Here is a 24173-nt window from a genome sequence, read left to right as displayed (position 1 = left end):
GAGTAACATTTTTAGAGGTGCTGAATTTCAGTCTCTCCTTATGTCTTGCTATTACGGTGTTGCCATGTTGAATATCTTCTCCAATCATTCGGTCGTTCTACTCATTTCGTGTGTTAACCTTTTGAAGGGCTTGTTTCGAGTGATATGCAATGGTTGAATAAGGCTGGTTTGATCATCAGGAATCACTGCAACATTACTGTTTTGTGATCTAACTTTAGCAACAACATCAACAAGGTTTGATTTGAACATGTCCCGGATGAGAAGATCTTTATCTTTACACAATCTACCTCGTTGAAAACATCAAATTTTCTTCAGCTATAATTTCAACGCACCTTCATCCATCTATTCTTTATTGTGAACCTAGTTGTCTACATTCCTTCCGGGAATTGCTGTTTCAAGAGGAGTATTCACATGAATATCGCCATTGGCTTAGGCTTTGTCCTGTTTGACATACATGGCAATGCAATAGTGAATTTTCTCTCTTCATGGCCAGTTGTCTTCACCAACACTGTTTTCTGTCCAGTTTTGCTGTTTGTTTCTCTGTTTTGCCTATCAAAATTCATGGGAATCTCAGCAGTGTTCTCAATAGAGATCAGTCTGCATCCATTTTCTTTGTCAATGTTTGATTATAAGCTGTTGAAATACAATAAGCATGCTATCAAATTCTTCTGAAGATGCTGTGAAATCTTGGTCTTCTAATACTGTACAAAATTGTCTCCCTTCATAAACTTGATAGAAAATATTGAGCTGTCTTTGAAATTTGTAAATCTTCTTGTTTTTTTTAAATATTTGTTCAAGGATGTGGGTGTTGTTGTTGCCCTTGAATAGGTAGTGGTGAATTGTCTTCAACCATGTAGTCCGTGGAGGAGGGATACGGTCACGCACAGTGCTGTTATATAGGGAGTTCCAGGATTTTACTCCAGCAAGAGTGAAGGAACTTGTTTCAGGCTGAAGATGTGGATAGATACTAAGGAAATTGAAACTATTCTGACAATTTTCATTGATCTGTATTTTGCAACTTCATTTCTAATGGCAGCCTCATGCTAGGCTTTCTCCACTTGAACACGTGCACGAACTTGTGGATAGCTTCCTCTAATATCTAAATTTCTTCTTTGATATTCTAGATTCTCGAGCTTCTGTATTACTTGTCTGTTGTACAATGTCAATTACTTTAAGTTTGAACTGGGCTGTGTATCTGTTTTTCATCCTTGATACTATATTGCTATAATACAGAGCAGGATTGGTGGAAATGCCATGTGACCAGTAATGTGGTAGGCTTAACAGCATGTGTTGTATAAGGAGCTGAATAGTGTGTTATTCTATTATTTAATCAACAAGGTTTGCATCAGTTTACTTTCAATGGTGAGCAGGTGGTAAGTGCAAGAGTTTAGAGTTTCTGGCTAAATACAGAGGGTTATCTTGTACATGAGATTAATTTTTACTTGGAAGCAGATGATATTTCTTTTTTTTTCCTGATTTTGATCTGCCTGCATTGGTTGTTATTTCTGGTTGAAGAGAGTTGGTGAGAAACTTGTGTTCAGACCTTTTTAAGTATTTGAAGTGTAAGATCTGGGTGCATGGATTTTCTGGCTGTAAAAATTCCCAAGGCTGTTCTCAGCTGTCTTCTCAAAGGAACATCTTAGTCTCTTATGAAGTAAACTCGAGCAATTTTCCTCAACTGCGGTCTCTATATGCAAATATCCATCCAGTTGACTTTCAATTTCTGTTTCTTTATTTTTCATTGGGACTTTGACCCAGGCCAAGTCCTGTTCTTTCCACAGTTGATTGGTGGAGAAGTGTCTTGTCTTGTGCTAAATGCTAGACACATCTTCAAAGTTGAGAAATGGACGGAATGCATTGCTTTAAAATAAAGTTGACTCCCTGTCTACTTGTATAAAATCTACAAATACAGGGCAGCTTTGTCATCAACAGAACAGAGAATTCTATCATTTTGGGTATAGAACCCTTGTATGACCTTTCACTTGAAACATGAGCTTATATTTTCATTTTATACATGGTGGCGATATTGCAATGTTAATGATTTACTTTGTTTTGTGACAGAAACTTTGGCAAACAACTTAAATTTTTCTCATGAAAAACATTTAATGTATAAAAAAAATCCCTTAGTTTCAAGATGTGAACGGAAAATAACTTCAGAGGCAGGTCCAGAAGTTAGAATCCATTTAAATCTTAAAAAAAAAATTGTTCAGATGCCTACTTATGATTTCTGTTGTCAAAAATATATCCATGTTTAAGTATAACAACATCTATGTATAAAATTGCCACATGATTAGTTGGAATTTTAATATTTCTCGTCAATTTCCCAACAGATTTTTTTTGTTGAACAGGTGTACATGTTACGTTAGATTGTGCTCCCTGCATTGCATTCCGTTGCTGCATTATTTTTGTTGAGTCTACTCCCATTGCTATTACTGTACACTTGAAGCTGCAGGAAAAAAAATAGAGGGTGGAAATTGCTGAGGGAGTTTCACTGTCAGTCCACAATTCAGATGAGAAAGATTAATTTGTGTGGATGCATCAAATGTAGCTCACTGACTTGAGGTCTCTGGACTCTGAGTACCCCAACTCTCAGATGCATTGAAGGTCAGTGACCCTGCAACCACAGCATGTCTGAAGTCATAAGTTTCACCTGAGAGAATATCACAGTGAAGTCATCTATTGCAGGGGTGTCTAATATCTGTGAAAGTTACCACAGCAGTAAACTTTTACACTCTGATCTTTGAGTTACCACAGGGAATATCTGCCAGGTTAACCAGTTAACAGTCATGGATGTATCAAGAAAATGCCAGATCTGTCTTTAACTCTGTTTCATTAGGTAGGTTTTTAATTGGTTAAAATCAGGCTGTATTTATATGTATGCCAATTGTTTTCACTTTCAGAAGAAGGCATTACTTGAGTATGTTGCTCTAGAGTGCAGGGTACAGTGGAAGATAATACATGTTAGTATTGGGCTTTCTTCGCCTCAACCCTACAACCAACGTAATCAGTAAAGTCCTATTTAATTAATACTCAGCTGTTTTCTGACCATAGAAATTTCATAATTCAAGTGTATGTCGTTGCAAATAATTCAGCGCCTTAGTTATGTTCCCTGCAATGTTTGATGGCAAATACACTGTAGAATCAAAGCAAAATACTGTGGATGCTGGAAATCTGCAATAAAAACAAATTCCTGAAAATGCTTAGCAGATTTGACAGCATCTGTGGACAGAAACAGGAGTCAGAATTTTCCAGTTGAAAATAATTCTTCTTTAGAACTGAAAGAAGGTAGAAATATGATGAATTTTGTCATGTGAAGTGGGGGAAGGGGAGGATGAGCAAAAGGGAAGGATTGAGGATAAGAGAGATTAAATGACAATGCTTTGCTTCTTTACTACAAATGTTACCACTTCCTTTGCCTTTTGTTCCACGACAGGTTTGTCATTTAACCTCTCCCAAACCCAGACCTCTCCTTTTGCTCTTCATCCCACTACTCTCTTTAAAATGCAAAAAGATTACATTTCTACCTCTCTTCAGTTAGAGTCAAATAGGACTCTTCTTCAATGTTAACTCGTGGTCATAGTTTAAAATAAGGCGGTGCCCATTTATAACGGAGATGAGGAAACTTTTTCTTTTCTCTCAGAGGATTGAGAGTCTTTTGAATTCCCTTTCTCAAAAGGCAGTGGATGCAGAATCTTTATATATTTTTAAGGCAGAGCTGGATTGATTCTTGATTACCAAAGGGATGAAGGATTATTAAGGATATGCAAGAATGGAGAGTTGATCAGCCATGACCTTATTGATTAGTGGAGCAGGCTTGAAGGGCTGAGTGGCCTTTCCTTCTTCGTTTGTTCATAACTCTGTTTCCCTCTCCATGGATGCTTCCAGACCTAATAAGTATTTCCAACACTTTTTCTGTTTTAAGTACACCAAAGAATGGTCACTGTGGACTACAACAATGATGACAGGGGCATCAAAAATATCCTGAATAGTGAGAAAGTAAACACCATGAGGCAAATACCTCAAACAGAATTATGTAAAGCAGACCAAAAGAATGGTAAAATTGACAGTCATGCAGGCAGGGTGCAAAAGACCTTTCAGCAGGATGAAGGAGGACAGAGCAATAGTAGAGCAGGAATAAGTGTAGATGCGGCCAGAAAATAAGGACTCATTGATCACTGGTTCAAGTGATTCCTACCTCCTACACAAGTATTGCAACTGAACGGAATATTTTAGCTGTACAGGTAGACAACATGCTGTACTTGAATAAAATCAAAATACTGTGGATGCTGGAAATCTGACATTAAAAACAGAAAGTACTGGAGAAACTCAGCAAGTCCAGCACTGTCCGTGGAGTCAGGAAACAGAGTTAATGTTTTGACTCCAATTATGTATTGTCTTCAGAAGAGTCATACTGGATTTAAAACGTTAACTCAATTTCTATCTCCACAGATGCTGCCAGGTCTGCAGAGTTTCTTCAGCCCTTACTATTTTAATGCAGTATCTGAAACTGCCAGCTTTGTCCCAACATTCATTAGATAGTTCTTGCAGGGCATGAGCGTGACTACCTACAACTGAGGAGAAATTAAATGATCGGAACTTATTAGATAAAAGAAAGCAATGCAGGGGCCAGAGTCTAACAACATGGATGGTTTTTCAAAAGTAAGATTATTATGACTTTTCCCCAAAGAAAGCTAATTTTCTGGCAGTCATTAGGATGTTTGGTGCCCTTCATTGCCATGAATAAATCTAAAAGATGTGTTTTTCCTTTCTTAAATACATCTACATACTGCTTTAGTATGTTGCCAGATTATATCAAGACCATTGTTATGTCCTATTACCACAACAGCTGAGATCTGAATGGAATAGACTGGTGATAGGGTGTAGAACTTCAATGCCCTATATGGCAGTATTAGTTAAAAATGTACTGATAGCAACTGTGTGTTTAAAATCTTCTAATGGAGGTAACTAACCAAAAATTTCAAAATGGAAACTTTGAAACTTCTCCCTCGTCTTAAATATGACTGGGCATAAATACTCCAGACATCTGAAACTAAAATCCAGAGAGAAATTTCACACAATTGTAAAATCGTGTTTGTATTGAACAGATGCTAGGTATTAACATGCTGCTTTTGTTACATGAGGGAAATATAGAGAAAAGGTCTTTGTATTTTGATACTTTATATCATTTTTGACTTCTGCTGTACAAAATGCTTCCCATGTTTACACAGAGGGTTTCACTATTACCTGTAATTGTAGTCTGACTCGGAGTACAATTGTTTTCTAACATCTGATTTCTAAAATAAGATGTTAGTGTAACAAATAATGATTCATAGTGTTGTCTGTGCCAGAGAATCTTCATTTCTAAAGTATCGAAGGGGGGTCCTGCTGATCTTGCTGGTGTACAAGTTGGCGATCTAGTACTGGAGGTAAGTTCGTGCAACTCCTTGTCACCAATTCTCAATGATCTCTTTTCATGAATATAAGAATTTGAGAAACACTTGCTGATCTCTCTATGTTAAGATGCCTCTTTGAATCCATCAAAATAATCTGGCAAAGATGAAAGGAAAAGGAAAGAAAGTGACTTTTATAAATTCATGATGCCCTCAGGGCACTTGACAGCCAATGAAGTACTTTTGAAGTGTGGTCACTGCTGTAATATTGCAAATTCAGCAGCCAATTTGCACACAGTGAGCTTTTTTAATGACTAATTAATGAGCACTCAGAGTGAATTCTTGAATTTTTCTAACCCAGAGGGCTGTAGAAGCTCAGCAATTGAGTTAATTCAATTTAAAGAGATTGGTCAATTTTTTTGGATATTAAGTGAATTAATGGGCATGGGAATAAATGAGGAATGATATTAAGGTAGAAAATAAAAAAAAAACGACTTCATTGAGCGATTTTTTGCAACATGGCGACAGACATCCAAATCAAATCAGCTTCTTATTCCTGTATTCACAGTAAAATTAAAATATTCAATGACCCTCAATGGTTACTAACCAGACTTTGTGAATAACTGATACCAGACACTAGGCTTATTGCTTCAACAAAAGATTTAACTATTTATTAACAATACAGTAGTTTTATCAAAGCAAAGTTAAATCATAGATAGTCTAATTAATGTATATCATTTAAACCCAATCATTTTTGATTCTATCCCTGACTTGCACACAAAGACAGAGAGCCAAACAGGCAGTTAAGAGATAAATTAGAAATAAAAGAAATAAATGAGATGTAACTGGCAGGTTCACTTAAGCTGTCTCCACAAAGAGTAATCTCACTAGCACATGGGATTGTACATTGCTTGCTTTCTGACATCCCTGATACATGGAGGTAGCTTCCAGTAGGCTCTTAGGAATATGCATTTAATTCTATTCTCTGAACTTTTAATATGTTGATGATGAAAGGTTAACCCAGGTGCTCAGGACCAGATGCAATATTCCAGATGAAGTTGAACTTAAGTTTATATGGTGTTACAACCAGTGATGAGGGGTCAGCAAGAGATATGGTCAGTGTGAGGAAACTTCAACAGTGTGAGATAAATACTGAGTGACCTGAGTATACCATTGGCAAATTGGTTCAAAGTGGAAAGTTGCTGCAAAAGGGGACAGAGGCTCTCTAACTAGGGTTTACTGCAAAATGTAAACCCTCTGGACTGAGAGATGAGTGGAAGAGGATAAAAGGTGTGGAACAACTACCTGCAGTGAGACTAGTGGTGGAGAGACGTCACAAACTATGATGTGACATAAATGTGGGGCAAAAAGCTGATTGATGAGTAGGAATGCTGAACATTTCTAGTCTTTAAAATAAATTCTTCAGTTTAGGTCTCCAATGCTTTTTTCTTCTCTCTTTAAAAAAAAAACTGGTTGTTACTGTTGATTTTTTTCCTCTTTAGTTTATGAAAATGAAATATTGCAACAAAGCGTAAAGCCCAAGGAATTTAGAGCAAGTAAATTAAGTCAAATGTGTTGGTAGGCAGGTGATGTGTTGCTGCTGCAACATGTGGAAGCAGCTGGACACTAATATGATCAAGAGCAAATGCATCTGTAGTAACTGTTTGCAGTTTGAGGAGCTGGAATCTGAGCTACAGATATTGCCTCCACTATCTCTTTAGCTCCTTCCTCTAGAACCCCTGGGAGTAGGCCATCAGGTTCTGGTGACTTGTTTGCTTGAAAAGCAGCATGTTTATGTACTTTGTGTCTACAGAAGGCAAGGTTCTCTGCAGCTGTAAATATTCCTATAAACGGTGAATTGAAATAAGCGATGAGAGCCATTTTGTGCAATTTGTGAGGCGTTCCTAACTGGTTTCATTGCTTTTGGATAACGTGTTAATTTCGGCTTGGCTGCTGTTGTCTAATCCAGACTGATTTCCTGAAACTTTGCTACTTTTATGTGGTCAAGTGATGCCTTGGCCATTTTAAACTCAGTGTTTTTCATTCCTTTTTAAAACCATTCCAGTCCAAGGAAGACCCAGGTATTAAATTGAACGATGTTGTCCAAAAATATGTAGTCCATATTTAATATAATTGTGATAACAGGTTTACAGTAACTTTCTTGCTTTTGTACCCTATGGCCCTATTTATAAAGCACAGGAACTTCTATGCTTTTTCACTTGTGCTCTCAACATGCCCTGCCACTGTCAATGGCTTGTGCTTCCAATTCCAGCTGCTCTTGCACCCCTTTAGAATTTGGCCCGTTATGTTGTCTCTCCCTATTCTTCCTACCACAAAGAACGTCTTTGCACTTCTATTACATTATACCTGTCACTTGTCTGCCCATTCCACCAATCTGCCTATGTCTTTTAAAGTTTAGCACAGAAGTTGGAATTTAGGAATAAGAAGGGAGTTCAGACAAGGGGCACGGGATTTATAAACGATTCCAATGGGCTGAAGGCAACAAGATCCTTTAATGGAGAAAGGAAAGAACAAGATGTGAGGAAAGGGTAACTGGTGTTCAAAACAACGTAAATGACTCAAAGGTCTATTGTTGAGCTTCATTGTACTTGCAATGGACCTCATCTGTTTGTTCCTACTTAGGAGGAATGAAAGTTTCCTCGTTATGTCCGGACATGTTAGCACATATGCAGGAGGTTCCCCCCACTCCATTGCTTTGAGTGCCTTATAGTTTGGGTAGTTAAGCTATTGATGAAAGCTGTAGACGTGGCTTTGAAAGTTCCTACTGCCATTGTTTAAGGGGCTTGTTAGTTACTTTATTGAATTGAGCACAGCATAAAGAATGCATTTCAGTCCATGGGCAGGTTCCCTTGCAAAGCTTGAAATTTGATTCTTCAAATTTTTACTGACACAATTAAATGATATTCACAGTCATTAGATTATTCATAAAATAATAGTTAAATAGTGCTTAAAGGAAAAGTAAACATTTGCTCTAAGAGTTCCCTCTATAGGGCATGTCATTCACTTTTGATGTCACTGCTGTTACATAACTGCAGATTCATTCGAAGTAAAGCTCTACATTAAACTTTAACAACTTTTGCCAGTGCTTGAGCCCAGAATAAAATTCAGCACATAGCTATTATCTCATGTACATGGAATGTGCCGTTTATTCCAGCTACAGTTTGAGAGACAACACCCACATGAAATCACTATGTAATGAGCTGCTGGCAGAAACAGTCTCCAACTACTGTCTGCCGGCTCCCCTCACCAGTTCACTAAAACACCTGTAGCCATGGCAATATCCTTGCCATAATTGCCACTAAGTATTGTGAAACATGAATAGGCCAAATAAAACCTGTTTTTGTTGCTGTTGTTGAGTGCCCATGGCTTTTGCAGAAACAAATGTGGTACATAATCCACATGGAACTTAAAACATGAGCTTTTAATAAAACTGAACTAAAGAAACCTGCACAAGATCATATTGTAATAACAATTATACATCTTTGACTCTACTTCAACATTTAGTCATCAACTTGCAATATCACATATATTGGATCAGTATCCAACTCTAAATATCCTGAATAGTTATTTCAAACTACTTATTATTGTCCTTCATCAACTTTCACACAAAAGTTAAACATCAACATTAAGATCCTGGAATGATGCAAGTGAAGTTGTTGAAAATTGTTCTTCAACAAATCAGGAAACCTGTCTAACTCTGTTGTGATGTTGGGTAGAGTACTTGTGGAATAAGAGGCAAGAAGTTAGAATTTGGTGTTTGTAAAATCTTACAGTGGAAAGCATTGCATGGTCCCTTTAAAAGATGATGTGCCTTTTCTATGCTTGGTGAGTTAAAATAGATGTCTATGAGCAGCAGCTTGAATGTTTGCAAGTATGCAGAGAGCACCGAATTCAAACACTTGTATCAAAAGGCCATACAGTTAGCTGGCCAAGCAGCAGTTTTTACCAAAACAACAAGTTTTGAATTTAGCCAATCAATTTGAACCAGGCAGTTAGATACCAAAAACCAATTAAATTTAAAGGTTTTGTCAATATAGGACCAATCTTAGTGTAAGAAATTGATATGTCATCAAGAGTATAAAAGAGGAGGGCAGTTGGACAAAAATAGGAGAGCTAACAGCCATCTGCCAGAGTTAATAGCCCTCAGCTCTCAAAAGTCAATCACTGGCACTCTCAGTCTCCTCTAAGTCTTAAAGAAAGCACCATCTAAAGTAAAGGTACCAATGGCACAACTAGTTAACATTCCTGAGAAGCAAATTGATGGAGAAGGGATTCCTGACAGAAGAATTGAGAGAGAAGGCACAGAGCATTCTGGAAGACATGTAGCTTGGCTATATTTTTGAGAGACTAAATTCTTTTTTTATTTTTAGGTAAATAGGATTTGTTTTTATTGGAACAGCATACCATTAGACTCTTGCTCTATTTGGGAATAGTCCCTAATTAGAAGGCATTTATTCGGTTTGTTAATAGTTTAGTTAATTTCTTCATTGTTAGAGTTAAATAAATTGTTACTTGTTGATTTTAAAGTGAGTGTCAGGGATTCATTTTAATTAACCACTAGAAGTTACTGAAAAGCAGTTTACCCTAGTTTTCACACTCTTTTTGCAGATTATAGGGCGAGGTGCTCCACTTTGGTGTTAGTTCTCAGAGGAGGGTCAACCTCTGCTTTATATCAATTCCAATATTCCATAGGTTTCCTTCATGATTAGAATAATTACTCTGTGGGACATATGTGGGCTTGACTATGTTTACTGTGCAAACCAGATGATGTTGCCTGTGATGACCACAATGAGGCTCAGAGACCTGATCTGTTTTTGATTGGACCCCATAAGCATGCTGCCAAGCATATGCGAGTGCTCAACATTGCTTCAAGGCAGCTTGTGATCACAGAAGCTGGGTAATAGGCCAAGTCCTACTCCAGGCTTGCCAATGTTATAAACCAGTAGGATTGCAGGAGAGGAATCTGAGAGAAGCTGTCTAAAGATGGACCATAAGTACATTCCTGCGCCTTCCGATGGCACAAAAATGAAGTCAAAGAGAAAAAGGGCCTATTTTTTGCAGTTCTGCAGTGACCCCTTTAAAGACACCACTAAGGCTGCTGCACACCATAGGTCAATGAGTGAGGCATGTATGTATGACATCAATTGGTCCATAAAAAATAATATTAGGGATGTTGGACTTGATTTAAATATGGCTTGCACAGGATTGCTGGCTGCCTTGTTCAAGGTCCACCCAACAGAATTTGAGCAGAATCTGAACCTTGTTGATAATTGTGCAGCTGCTTCTCTGTTCTTGCCAGGAAATGGGGTGGAGACTCTTTGAAAATTGCCCAAATTGTTTTTAATAATACAACATTCACTAACTTCTGCGTACAGGGTCTTCCAAAGTTAATAATGGTAAATGTCAACAAAGTCTTTTGTTTTGCAGGTCAATGGAATAAGTCTGCAAAATGTTACCCATCATGAAGCAGTGAATGCCTTGAGGAATTCAGGGGCTGTAATTAAGATAATAATTTTGAGGGACAGAGATGTGACAAGTGATGCCACAGTTACTTCTGACTCAAACAATGGTGAAATAGATATCATAAAACCTCATCAGACTGAGCAGTCCTGCTTTATAACTCAGCCATCTGCCATCCACCAGCAACTCAAAATTGGCAATTTCTTTCTTGAAGGAAAGGCAGTATCTACGTGCAATGCAAATAGCTTAGTAAGTAAAGTTTGTGCATCTGAATGAAGTGAACTAATTATGACCTTGGTGATGTTATTGTTCCACCCATTCCATTTCCTCTACCATACATACCCTTATCTTTTAAAGGTTCATTGAATACAACCAAATGAGCATTGGTGTGCCTTAGCATATACACATATGAATCTCTTCATATGCATGCTGATTTTAGGGAATTATTGAATAATAGTTGAACAGGGAGTTTTCAAGGACAATGTCACAGAAAACCACCTTCGCAGTACATAAGAACTGGGAGCAGGAGTAGGCCATCTGGCCCCTTGAGCCTGCCCTGCCATTCAATAAGATCATGGCTGATCTTGTTGAGACTCGGCTCCACTTGCCCGCCCGCACACCATAACCCTTAATTCCTTTACTGTTCAAAAATTTATCTAGCCTTACCTTAAACACATTCAGCGAGGTAGCTTCAACCGCTTCACTGGGCAGGGAATTCCACAGGTTCACAACCCTTTGGGCGAAGAAGTTCCTCCTGACCCCAGTCCTACATCTGCTTTCCTTTATTTTGAGGCAATGCCCCCTAGTCCTAATTTCACCTGCTAGTGGAAACAACCTCCCTGCCTCCACCTTATCTATTCCCTTCATAATCTTATGTGTTTCTATAAGATCTCCCCTCATTCTTCTGAATTCCAATGAGTATAATCCTAGCCTACTCAGTAAAATCAGACAGTTCAAAGAATGAATAAAAACCGAAAGAACTGCGGAGGCTGTAAATCAGGAACAAAAAACAGAAGTTGCTGGAGAAGTTCAGCAGGTCATAGAATCCCTACAGTGTGGAAACAGGCCCTTCGGCCCAACAAGTCCACACCAACGCTCAGAACATCCCACCCAGACCCATCCGCCTCTCACCTACCTAATCTACACATCCCTGGACACTATGGGCAATTTAGCATGGCCAATCCACCTAACCTGCACATCTTTGGACTGTGGGAGGAAACTGGAGCACCCGGAGGAAACCCACGCAGACACAGGGAGAATATGCAAACTCCACACAGACAGTCACCTCACGGTGGAATCGAACCCGGGTCCCTGGCACTGTGAGGCAGCAGTGCTAACCACTGAGCCACCGTGTTGCCTGTCTGGCAGCATCTGTGAAGAAAAAAATCAGAGTTAACGTTTTGGGTCTGGTGACCCTTCTTCAGAACTGATGGTAGCTGGGAACATGTTGGTTTAAATGCAGAATATAGGGAGGGGGGTGGGGTAGGGAGTAAACGATAGGATAGAGCCCAAAGAGAGAGAAGAGTAGTTGGATAGATAAAGGAGTTGATAACGATCTGGCTAGGAGGGTGAGTAGTTATTAATGGGGACTGTTAGTGACTAACAATAGGTAGTGTGTAGTGGCAGTCTATGTGATAACAAAGCCTGGTGTGTAGCGTAGGGGGCTAGGACATGGGAGAGTTTCGACCTTAAAATTATTGAATTCGCTATTGAATCCAGAGGGCTGCAGAGTCCCCAAGTGGAAAATGAGGTGTTGTTCTTCCAACTTGCGCAGTGCTTTGCTGGAACACTGCAGTAAGCCTGAGATGGAGAGGGAACAGGGCGGCGTGTTAAAGTGGCAGGCAACAGGTAGCACAGGATCTTTTTGGCGAGCGGAACATAGACGTTCTGTGAAGCGGTCACCCAGTCTACGCTTTGTTTCTGCAATGTAGAGGAGACCACATTGTGAGCACCGAATGCAGTAGACTAGATTCTGGGAAGTGCAGGTGAAGTGTTGCTTCACCTGGAAGGTATGTTTGGGCCCTTGGATACCGGGGAGGGAGGAGGTAAATGGGCAGGTGTTGCACCTTTGCTGGTTACAGGGGAAGGTGCAATGGGGCTGTGGGTCGGAGGTTGGTGTTGGAGGTGAACAAAGAGTGGACCAGACGGAACGATTTCTACGGAAGTTGGACAGGGGAGGGGAATATGTGTCTAGTGGTGGCATCTTGCTGGAGGTGACAGAAATTCAAAGATTTGAGTTTGTGGTAACCTGCTCTGCACAGCTTGAAGTCACGTTTTCTTGTCTGATGAGGGAAACCAGAAATAGTGAGGTTGTGAAAGAAGAGTTCCACGCAGTTCAATAGATAGGTACAATTGTACTTCCATTTCCTAAATCCGAGTAAAACTATTCTGTGGTAGCCCTTTGAGTGAGTTTTCTTTTCTGTTCATTCTTTGCCAAATCCACAAGGTGGCGCTGTAGACAGTCCTGTCACTCTTGGGTTAGTCCCCTTGCTATAACTCTTCAATGTATGGACAAAATGAGAAAAAGTCGGAAGAGATAAGGTCTTCAATTTCATTAAATTTCATCAAAGAACAATTTTCTTTTACAGACTCTGACAAATGTATGTGTGTGAGACAGATATATAAATGCCTCATTAACTTTTCCTTTAATATTTTAATGTCAGGAATCTGAATCTGTAACGTTGAAGAACCACACCACTAAATCTGCAAGTGAGATGCCGCTAAATAACACCTCGTTCTGTATTGTGAACCACGCAATGCCAGTAAGTAGCAACTTTTTCCTACAATTTTGAGGCATCAAGAAAGAAATGGTACAAATGTTTAAAATGTTAATAAAGGAAGCAAAAACGACATAAGGTAAATTCATTCTCATGCAGTGAGTGTTTAGCAGCCTGGAATAGACTTGTTTGAGTGCGTAGTGGTTGCAGGTTCAACAATCACATTCAGAAGAGAAGTAGATGATTATTTGAAAGGGAGCACTGTGCAGGTTTATAGGGAGAAGTCAGGAAAATTGTGCTAACAGAGCAGCTCATTTGGAGAGACAATGCCGACAGAATGGCTAAATAGCCTCCTTCTATAATGTAACAATCCTGTGAATTATAGAAATATCCCACTATTAGTAACGACTATAAAAGCTCTGACTTTGTGTTTTGGAAGACCAATAATTTAAAAAAAATTATTAGCCTAGATCTTAAAATATACAAGTATACTGTATACAGTGTTAGGTCATTGTAGGTGCTGTATCAAAAATGGTTCAAGGCATAATTATCCCCAACAACAATTTCTACTTTTGAATCAGTTGTTAAATGATCTTCGTAGTCAAATATGGCTCGTGCTCTTTGTTTCAAAATTTTCAGCAGTCCTCATATGAGCTTAAACTGTACTTGGCAACATGGGATACTCTAGCCAAATCTAATCAAACCCTTAAACATGGTGCGTACGCTAAGTATATTTCCACTATGTGGACATTACAATCAAATTCGATGACTGAAATGGAAGTAGAAAATTGAGCATTAAAAGGGGAAAAACAAACTATGCTTTCAATCTAACCAGCAACACCACTAGAAACTGAAAAGTCAGTTAGCATCATTAGAATTGGAAAATAAATCAGAGAAAAATTACAGCAGAAGAAATATTAAAACAATTTAAAAAATGAAGAAAGCAAGGACTATAGCAATTTATGACCAATGGTGTATTTTTGGCTGCCTTGTTCTTTTGTGAGGGAAATTTCCCCATACAAAATAAAATTGTAAACTTGTTCATTACAGTTTTATGCATTTGTTGCATGAATTCCTCCATTGCTATCTTGGGATAGGACTTTAAAATTGTTCTCAAACAGCTTTTAAAGTGTATTATTAATAATGCAGTTTTCAAACAAGGCAAGTCAACACTTTGGGAGACGAGTTCCATTTTCCTTTAGTCCAATGGTTAGTTCAATTCATCACCAGTTCCTAGCACAACTCCCAGTCCTTGACCAGAAATCTTATTCAAATTAAACAATCTCACTTAAGCGGGTAAAGTATGGAGAAGGAGTAGAGAAATTGAAACAAGCATAAGTCACATAGGGTGACAATAATAGGATTGGCTAGACTAATTTCTCTCTTCCAACTGAAGAAGTTTACAACAAATGGGGGGAACCAATCTAATCACCACCTTGCTCCCTGGCCAACATCTCTGTCTCCGGCTTGCTACAGTGTTCCAGTGAAGCCCAGCGCAAGCTGGAGGAACAACACCTCATTTTCCGCTTGGGGACCCTACAGCCCTCCGGACTGAATATTGAGTTCAATAATTTTAGGGCCTAAACTCTCCCATGTCCCAGCCCCCCACCCCACACACCAGGCCTTGTTACCACATAGCCTGCCACTACATACCCCCTGTTGTTAGTCACTAACAGTCCCCATTAACAACTATTCACCCTCCCAGCCTGATCGTCAGCAACTCCTTTGTCTGTCCTACTGTCTCTCTGTCTCTTTGGGCTCTATCTTATCGTTTACGCCCTACCCCACCCACCTCCCTATTTTCTACATATACACTGACATTTTCCCAGCCACCATCAGTTCTGAGGAAGGGTCACCGGATCTGAAATGTTAACTGTGTTTTCTCCTCCACAGATGCTGCCAGACTTGCTGAGCTTTTCCAGCAACTTTGTTTTTGGAACCAATCTAATGTTTGTGATGTAGATTTCTTTAACTCTAAATTATGAAATTAATAACAGTAAGAATCTTGATATTGCTGATGCATTGCTCTGTACTACTTAGATGATTTTCTATGTTAGATGAGTTTTGCCATTCTAGGGGATCTGGAACATATTAAATGAGAGCAACATTGTTTAAATCTTAAGTATAGAGATCAAAACCAGTTTGAATTGAGGTGCTACAGTTTTTGCTTGGCAGCTATAAAGTCTCAGTCCAGGTACTATTTTGGAGTAGTTCATAATGAAAAATTGTCCATAATTATATCCAATCTGAGTAACCTTGCACAAGGTGGCCATGAGGGGAAGAATAATTTGCATCCAAAGTGTCTGTCAAACGCTAGACTTGAAACAAATTATTGGCGCTATCCAATGAGAGCTCTGAACTGGAATTCCTCTGAACATACCTGATTTGTGTAATGGTTATTGAGAATCCTAGATGGATAGAGTGGATAGCAAAGCATTCTTCAGCATTATCCATCCATACTTGATGAAACCAATTCAAAATCACCATCCTTTCTGCACTGTTTGTTGTTTGTTCAGATGACCTTAACCAGTGAGAAATTTATGTGACTTTGTGGAGTGTAACGTATATAATAACAAAACGGTTTATTCCCTTTAACTCTTTGAGGTGAGAAAATGGCTAAATGATTTGAAAACTAATAATATAATAGGTGGGTGTGAACACTGAATTGATCTATCGTTATTGCATTCTCACATAACTATGCCTTTGCTCTGAGCTTTTCATCTTTTTTAGATTGATTTCAGGCTGTGTCCCTACGATCTCCAGCCTCCTCATTAAATCCCTCAAGGAGGGCAATTAAGAATGGAGATGCACATTAGAAAAATATTAGTGTACAGTAAACTGATTTTAAAAGCTGTTGTTTGAAATTAATTCAAATTTGTAGTATTTCTTCATTGCCTTCAGTTGTGTATAATTACTTAATTATTTTAGATATCTGATTATTTCTTTCTATTACATGTTGTTTAAATATCACCACCTTGATTTTAATTTTTTGCTTTCTCCTTTTGTGTATTTCATTTTGTTCCCTCATATTTGTTCCTGATTTTCATGCTTCATCACTTCCTGTCTTGATCCTAACTCTGCCCTCAAGATGCCACGCATTATCCTTACTTGCCCTTCTTCTTCAGATGAGGAATTGGAACAGTTAACACGAGAGCAGGGTGCCTACGGCTTAGAGGAACTTGAGAACTCAGACAGCAGTGGCTTTTTAGGCATTTTATCCCCTTTAATCACTTACTGTGAAGAATAAACATTTCCCCCAAACATGCACCATTTTCAAGTAGACCAGATGGCCTTACTACTTCTATACATCATTAGTTAAAGGGGCCTTTCTGCAGGAGGCAAAATTAGCACTTGACATATAATGGATGGTTACATTGTTGCACTTCAATCATGGTTTTTGTTTTCTGGAAATTTGGTTGGTCATGTATTAAAGTAACAAAAATGGAAGCTGGCAAATTAAATCATGTGACTGACTGAAAAATGGTAAAGTTCAGTTTGTTTTAACTGAAGTGCCCACGAACTACTTAAAACAATTAAACCCCCATGCATCTCCTGGTTAGGAAACACACTACCTTGTTTGTAACTGTGGCATATAGGCCTGGAAGATCCTTGATCCTTGTTCACAGCTCAGGCCCGAGCTGAGATGACTTAGTTGGTCTTAGTTACCAATGTGTAAGAGAAAATTTGTCAAAAATTCTTCTGGTTGTTTACTGTCTGTTGATTTTTTGCTGGAAACCTGTGCTTTGTAGCCATAGTATGAGGTCAGGATTACTTCTGACATTCGCTACCCCGTCACCACTGCCAAAAAGCCTGCGAAATTGGCTGAACCTTCCTAAAGAATGGATATTGTAGAGATAGGGAGAAAATTGGAGTGAAAATAAATTCAGATCACAAGATAAACTTAGCAGTTTTAATCAATAAATCACAAGCAAAATATAAATATAATGGGAATTACGGACTATCTTTCATTTCTTTTATCCTGGGATGTCATTGCCCTTCAATATTGCACCAAAATTGAATGTCTTTTTCTTTCAATAAAATATAAATGCCTAAAACATTGACTGTGCCTTCAGTGTGAAGTCATTTGAAAACAATTTCTTTTCTCATTAATTTAAGATTGATCTCCCTGCCACCTGTACAGTAAGCTCCTTTTCTACAGAGCTGACAAAGATCCATTCAGAGAATTCATGCCTGCACGCAATTAATGTTGTTATGGTTCATGATTTCAAGATAAAGAAGGGAGACACTAACATGGAGTAAACAGCGACATGTTGCAAAATCAGGGAGGGAGAATTGAAGTGTATGAGATTATAAACTAAAGTGGAATTGAACTGAGTTGGAGTCTTGACAGTTGCACCACAACTACTAACTAGATTGAGGCATTTAGGAGGAAACTGGACTCATTCCTGTTTCATCAGGGTGTGGAAGAGGGAAAATATGAAAAATTAGTCAGCATGTGTCCTGAAACAGGAGCTGGAGGAAGGGGCAGAGTGGATGGTTTGAATTAGCCTTTCTCATTCCTCTGCTCTTATATTACAGTTTAAATTCACCTAGTAACCAACCATGTATACACAAACAGATGTTGGCTGCACTAAATAGCTCACCAGATTTTTCTTTTGAGTTCTAGGAATTATTTTCATTGCATAAAGAATGTCATGAAGTAACTGAGAATGAAGGTAAGGCAAATGTCCTTCCCTCCAGGTAAATATACAGGCCTGATGTGCGACTGCACCATGCGGAGCAGGCCCAAAGTTCAACTTCTGGTTTCTGCTGATTTAGCTGATGTCATTGCCCAATTGGAAAGACAGGGAAACGGAACCAGGCAATTTGTTCTTTGTGCATGTATGCGTGTGGATCTTGAATGTGGATGGATTTGGATTGAATTATGGCAGTTGGATAGACTGCAACCTTTCCTGTTGGTGAGTACAGTGGTCCTAGTGGAACTGCATCTGCACAAGTTAGTTTCAATGGCAGAATAGTCGAGCCAATTGCATTTGAATTTAAAAAAGCTCTAAGAAAGTAACTAAGAAAAACCTTTTGCCAACAGAAAATCCATTAATTTGATTGTGATCTTGAAGTTGATGTTAGCAAAACAAAAAACTTTATTCTTGAATGTAAAGGCCAGTGCGTGCCTGGTGTTGTGGATTTGGGCAGTTACAATGCATATTGCATCCTTATCTCCCCTTTGTGTCATTCTTAGATGATATCTTTTTAATCTTTTACTTAAAATGTTTTCAATAAAACATAACCATTGAAAACAAAGTCCAGCCATTTTATAAACTGATTTTTAAAATGACCTACTCTTGCTTTGCATTTTTCATTAGTAGCTGTAGTAAAGAGGTACAATTTGCAAAATCATTACAAGAATCAAAAAATGGAGTTATAATCTAAAGATGCTACAAGTGAAATTCAGCTTGGAAACTTCTTTGGATTCTGTTTAATTTTTGTGTGCAATGATTAGGTTGCAATAAATAGATAAGAATTCAATTCATTCCTAAATCATCAGAGATATGAGAGTGGGACAGGGAGAGATGGAAAATTGTCATGTCTGGAAACATACGGGGATCAACCTGTTCCTCTTGTTTATATCCAGTTCATTACACACAATGCATCCAAAAGCAGATGTTGGCAGAGTTAAATAGCTCATCAGATTCTTTTTTTATGATTCTTGGAATTGTTTTTCATCACAATGAGAATAACATGAAATAACTGAGAACAAAAGCAAGGTCTTTCCTGTTGGTAATCATACAGCCCTAATGTGGAACTGAGCCATACTGATCATAAAGGACATTGCTGCAGACCCAATCTAGCAGCTGGTGATGAGGGAACCAACGCCAGGGAAGAACATATTTGACCTCTTCCTTACCAATCTATCAGCTGCAGATGCATCTGTCCATTGCAGTATTGGTAAGATGACCACCGCACAGTCCTTGTGCACATGAAGTCCTGCCTTCACATTGAGAACAACCTTCATCGTGTTGTGTGACAGTATCACCATGCTAAATGGGACAGACTTTGAACAGTTCTAGCAACTCAAGATTGAGCATCCATGAGGTTCTGTGGACCATCAACAGCAGCAAAATTGTATTCCCCAGCACAGCCTGCAACGTCATGGCCCAGCATATCCGCCATTCAATAATTATCAATTAGCCAGGGGATCAACCTTGGTTCAATGGAGAGTGCAGGAGTGCATAGAACATAGAACAGTACAGCACAGTACAGGCCCTTCGGCCCACCATGTTGTGCTGAACTTTTACCCTAAACCTAAGGTCTATCTAACCTCTACCCCTACCTTATACTATCATCCATATGTCCATCTAATTGCCGCTTAAATGCCCCTAAGGAGGCGGACTCCACTACCCTCTCCGGCAATGCATTCCACACCCCGACCATTCTCTGAGTAAAGAACCTACCTCTGACGTCGCCCCTATATCTATCTCCACTCACTTTAAAACTATGCTCCCTCGTAATAGTTACGTCCACCCTAGGAAAAAGTCTCTGGCTGTCAATCGACATCCATAGGTGTGCAATGTTCAGGCAGAAAAAAATCCTGTGTCCTTAATCATCTTTCATCTAAATCAGCAGAGTCTGTGGAGCCCTGGCTGCTGATCTAGAAGATCTGTGCCAAGATGGGTTCTTACCAATCAAATACGAAACAGAACTCAGCTGATGACAGCCCTTTATTTCATGCTGAAAATTGCTGCTTTTCCTCATTCGAAAGCAAAGCTTGCCTGGAGGTGCAAACAGGTTTCATCAGTACCCAACATCAGAGGCGTTTCAATCACAAGGCCTAAAGAATTAAATCTGCATAGCAGTAGAAATATGAAACTAATGCAAAGAATATAGATCTAATTTGCTTTGAAAATGTACAGCTATAGAAATACTTTGTGTTAACGTTATTCCCACTGAACTTCCCTCTTCTGCCTTAACAAATCAACTGTTAAGTAGGAGTTAAAATAAATATATTAATTGTTCCCTACTTCATAAGGAAGAGTGCAGATCACACTTCCCGAGCATTTTCTAGGGATAACAAACAAACTGGTCCTGGGAAGATAATGTTTAGGGCCTAAAGGTTGCACAGCTGCTAACCAAGATGATGTCCTGTCCATCTAGTAGGCAGTCCCTTCAGATTCTGTGTATGTTGTATTCTGGTTTCCATCAGCACCAGTAAATGTCAACAAAAGATTGTTCTGGATAGATATGCCAGGAGCAGTACCAGGCAGACTTAAAAATGAGGTGTCAACCTGGTGAAGCTATCAAACAGGACTACTTGTATGCCAAACAGTATAAGCAGCAAGTGGTAGGCAGAACTAAACGATCCCAAAACCAATACATCAGATCTAAGCTCTGCAGTCTTTCCACAACCAGTCATGAGTGGTAGTGGACAATTAAAAAAACTCACTGGAGGAGGAGGCTCCACAAATATCCCAATCCTCAATGATGGAAGAGCCCAACACACAAATGCAAAAGATAAGGCTGAAGCATTCACAGCAATCATCAGCCAGAAGTGCCAAGTGGATGATCTATCTCAGCCTCCACAAGTCATCACCAGCATTATGGATAACAGTCTTCAGCCAATTCGATTCTGTCTATGATATATTAAGAAACAGTTTCAGGTACTGGATACTACAAAGGCTGTTGGCCCTGACAACCTTTTCAGCAATAGTACTGAAGACTTGTAATCCAGAAATTGCCATTCCCCTAGCCAGTGTTCCAGAACAGATGCAACATTAGCATCTAACTGACAGCTGGGGAGACGATGGCCTGGTGGTATTATCACTGGACTGTTATTCAAGAGATCCAGATATTGTTCTGGGGAAGTGGATTCGAATCCCCCTGTGGCAGTTGGTGGAATTTGAGATCAATTAAAGAAAAAAATCTGAACTTAAGAGCCTAATGAGGACCACGAATTCCACTGTCAATTATCAGGAAAAAAACACCTGATCTACTAATGTGCTTTTAAGGAAGGAAACAACCATCCTTACCTGGTCTGGCCTACATATGACTCCAGATCCACAGCAATGTGGTTGGCTCTTAACTACCTTCTGGGCAATTAGGGATGGGTAATAAATGTTTCCGAGTCAGTGAAGCCCTCATCCTGTGAATGAATACTGAAGCAAAAATATCGAAAATTGCCCCGGTATGTCCTGTACACAAAAAGCAGGACAAATCCAACCCAACAATCACCACCCCATCAGTCTACTCTCAATCATCAGTAAAGTGATGGAAGATGTCATCAGCAATACTATCAAACAGCACCTGCTCAGTAATAACCTGCTTAGTGAGGCTCAAACATTTTCACTGATGACCTTCCCTCCATCATAAGATTTGGCTTCCGCCAGGGTTACTCAGCTGTTGACCTCATTCCAGCCTTGGTTCAAACATGGTTTATAAAAAAAGCTGATTTTCAGAGGTGAGGTGAGAGTGTTCGTTCTTGACATCAAGGCTGCATTCGATGAGTTTGACATCCATGAGCCCCAACAAAACTGGAATTAATGAATATTGGGAGCAATCACTTTGCTGGTTAGAGTCATACCTGGCACGTGAGGTGGTTGTGGTTGTTGAAGGTCAGTTACTCAGCTCCAGAACATCCACTGCAGGAACTTTTCATGGTGGAGTCCTAGGCTCAAACATCTTCACTAATGACCTTCCCTCCATCATAAGGTCAGAAGTGGGCATGTGCAATCATTGGTGAACAATATCCAGTACCATTTGCAACTCCTCAGATATTGAAGCAGGTTATGTTCAAATGCAACAAGATCTAGACAATAATCAGGCTTGGGCTGACGAGACAAGTAACATTTGCATCACACAAATGCCTAGTCATGACCTTCTCCAATAAGAGACAATCTAATCATCACCCTTACCATTCAGTGGTGATACTTTCACTGAATCCCCCACTATCAACATCCTGGGGGTTACCATTGACCAGAAACTCCACTGGACTCGCCACATGAAGACAGCGGCTACAAGAGCAGGTTAGAAGCTCAGAATACCGCGGTGAGTAATTCACCTCCTGACTCCTCAAAGCCTGAACCAACTAAATGGCACAAATCAGGAGTTTGATGAAATATTTGCCTGGATGGGTGCAGTTCCAACAACCCTCGAGCTTGACACCATTCAGGACAAAGCAGCCCGCTTGATTGGCATCAAATCCAATCCCTCCACTACTGATGCTTAGTAGCAGCAGTGTGTACTATCTATAAGATACTCTGCAGAAATTCACAAAAGATCTTTAGACAGCACCCAATAAACCCACGATCACTTCCACGTGGAGGGTCGAGGGCAGAAGTTACATGGATACATCACAGCTGCAAGTTCCTCTTGTCGCTGGGTCAATATCTTGGAATTTCCTACCTAAGGGCATTGTGGGTCAACCTACAGCATATGGGTTGCAGCAATTCAAGAGGCAGCTCACCTCATCTTCTCAAGGGCAACTAGGGACGGGCAATAAATACTGGACAACCAGCAATGCCTGCATCCTACATATGAATACATTTTTAAAAAAAGAAAATCCCAGATGTTCAACCTCTGGTTTGTGCTGGTTGAGCTGATGTCAGTGCAGCGGGTGTGGGGCAAGAATGGAAGGAAAAACTGAACTAGAGTAGTTGAATTTTGAACAGCAAACACTGATTCTTACTAAACTCTGCACATATGTGTGGATTTTGGGTGAGGATAGTACTTAGCTCCATTGTGACACTTGATGCTTGCATTGTCTACATTCTTTACAATGGAGTCTCTCACACTAGCAATGGCCAATTGGGCAAAGACAGCATCCCCTATGAGGGCTGTGAACCTGAATTAGCCACATGGAACTACTAAATAATCTAGACAATTGCAGTTTTAGAAATCTTTGACACCAAAAACAATTTTTCTGCTAACAGAAAATGTAGAATTTTTCACAAAACAGGCATTGACCATGCCTTGGCACAATTATAGTTGCTGTATCTTGTATGTTAAGCCAATACTGCTATCTTCATCTTGAAATACTAGTATGGAGTATTTTTGAGCTGTAGGTCTACAAATATACTAACGCCAAGGTTGCTTGTTCCTATACTAAAGCTCTTCAATTCCTTATGTATGGTAAGAATCCTTTGCTTACAGCAATATGTAATTCGTTTTCAAATACATCTCTCTAGTATCATATCTTAGACCTCTCTTCACGTGAATTACATCAATCCCATTATACCACATCAGCCCCCTCCCCTAAGTGTTTCCTCCAATTTTCTACATTATTCCTATAGTTGACTTACTTGCATCATCTTTGCAACCATTATCATCATTATTAGCATTATCACTGTTATCACCATCATCCCCATCAGTGCCCTACCACCTCCAAATCTTCTCGGTTACAACGATCTGGAACTCTGACTGGACGTTCTGATCTTGTTCACTTGAGTTCGTAACTACACTGATGGTGTTGTACTAAGGTTAGAATAATTTTAACCTCTTTACCTTGTCTGATGTAGTATATCTGTGATAATTGTGCTCAGTCTCACTTCTTGACCCAAGTCAAGTCAATATTTTCCTGTTCCTCCTGAGTGCCCCTTTAGGTGGTTTGACACTTATACCATCCTGTATGATC

At 39.3% G+C, this 24173-nt stretch overlaps 1 protein-coding gene across 1 annotated transcript in view; it reads left to right on the top strand.

Moving 5' to 3' along the window:
• LOC125483157 (tyrosine-protein phosphatase non-receptor type 13) overlaps positions 1-24173 on the top strand; it is a 51227-nt gene that overhangs the window by 13023 nt on the left and 14031 nt on the right. The window contains exons 4-6 of the mRNA XM_048597099.1: positions 5349-5426; positions 10839-11120; positions 13535-13633. Of these exons, the coding sequence (XP_048453056.1) occupies positions 5349-5426; positions 10839-11120; positions 13535-13633 (459 nt within the window). The remainder of the gene's footprint in view (positions 1-5348; positions 5427-10838; positions 11121-13534; positions 13634-24173) is intronic.

The sequence above is a fragment of the Rhincodon typus genome, chromosome 5, assembly GCF_021869965.1.
Source record: "Rhincodon typus isolate 14 chromosome 5, sRhiTyp1.1, whole genome shotgun sequence".
In the NCBI taxonomy this organism is placed as follows: domain Eukaryota; kingdom Metazoa; phylum Chordata; class Chondrichthyes; order Orectolobiformes; family Rhincodontidae; genus Rhincodon; species Rhincodon typus.
The sequence above is the reverse complement of the archived record's forward strand: the minus strand, read 5'-3'. Positions and strand labels throughout refer to the sequence as shown.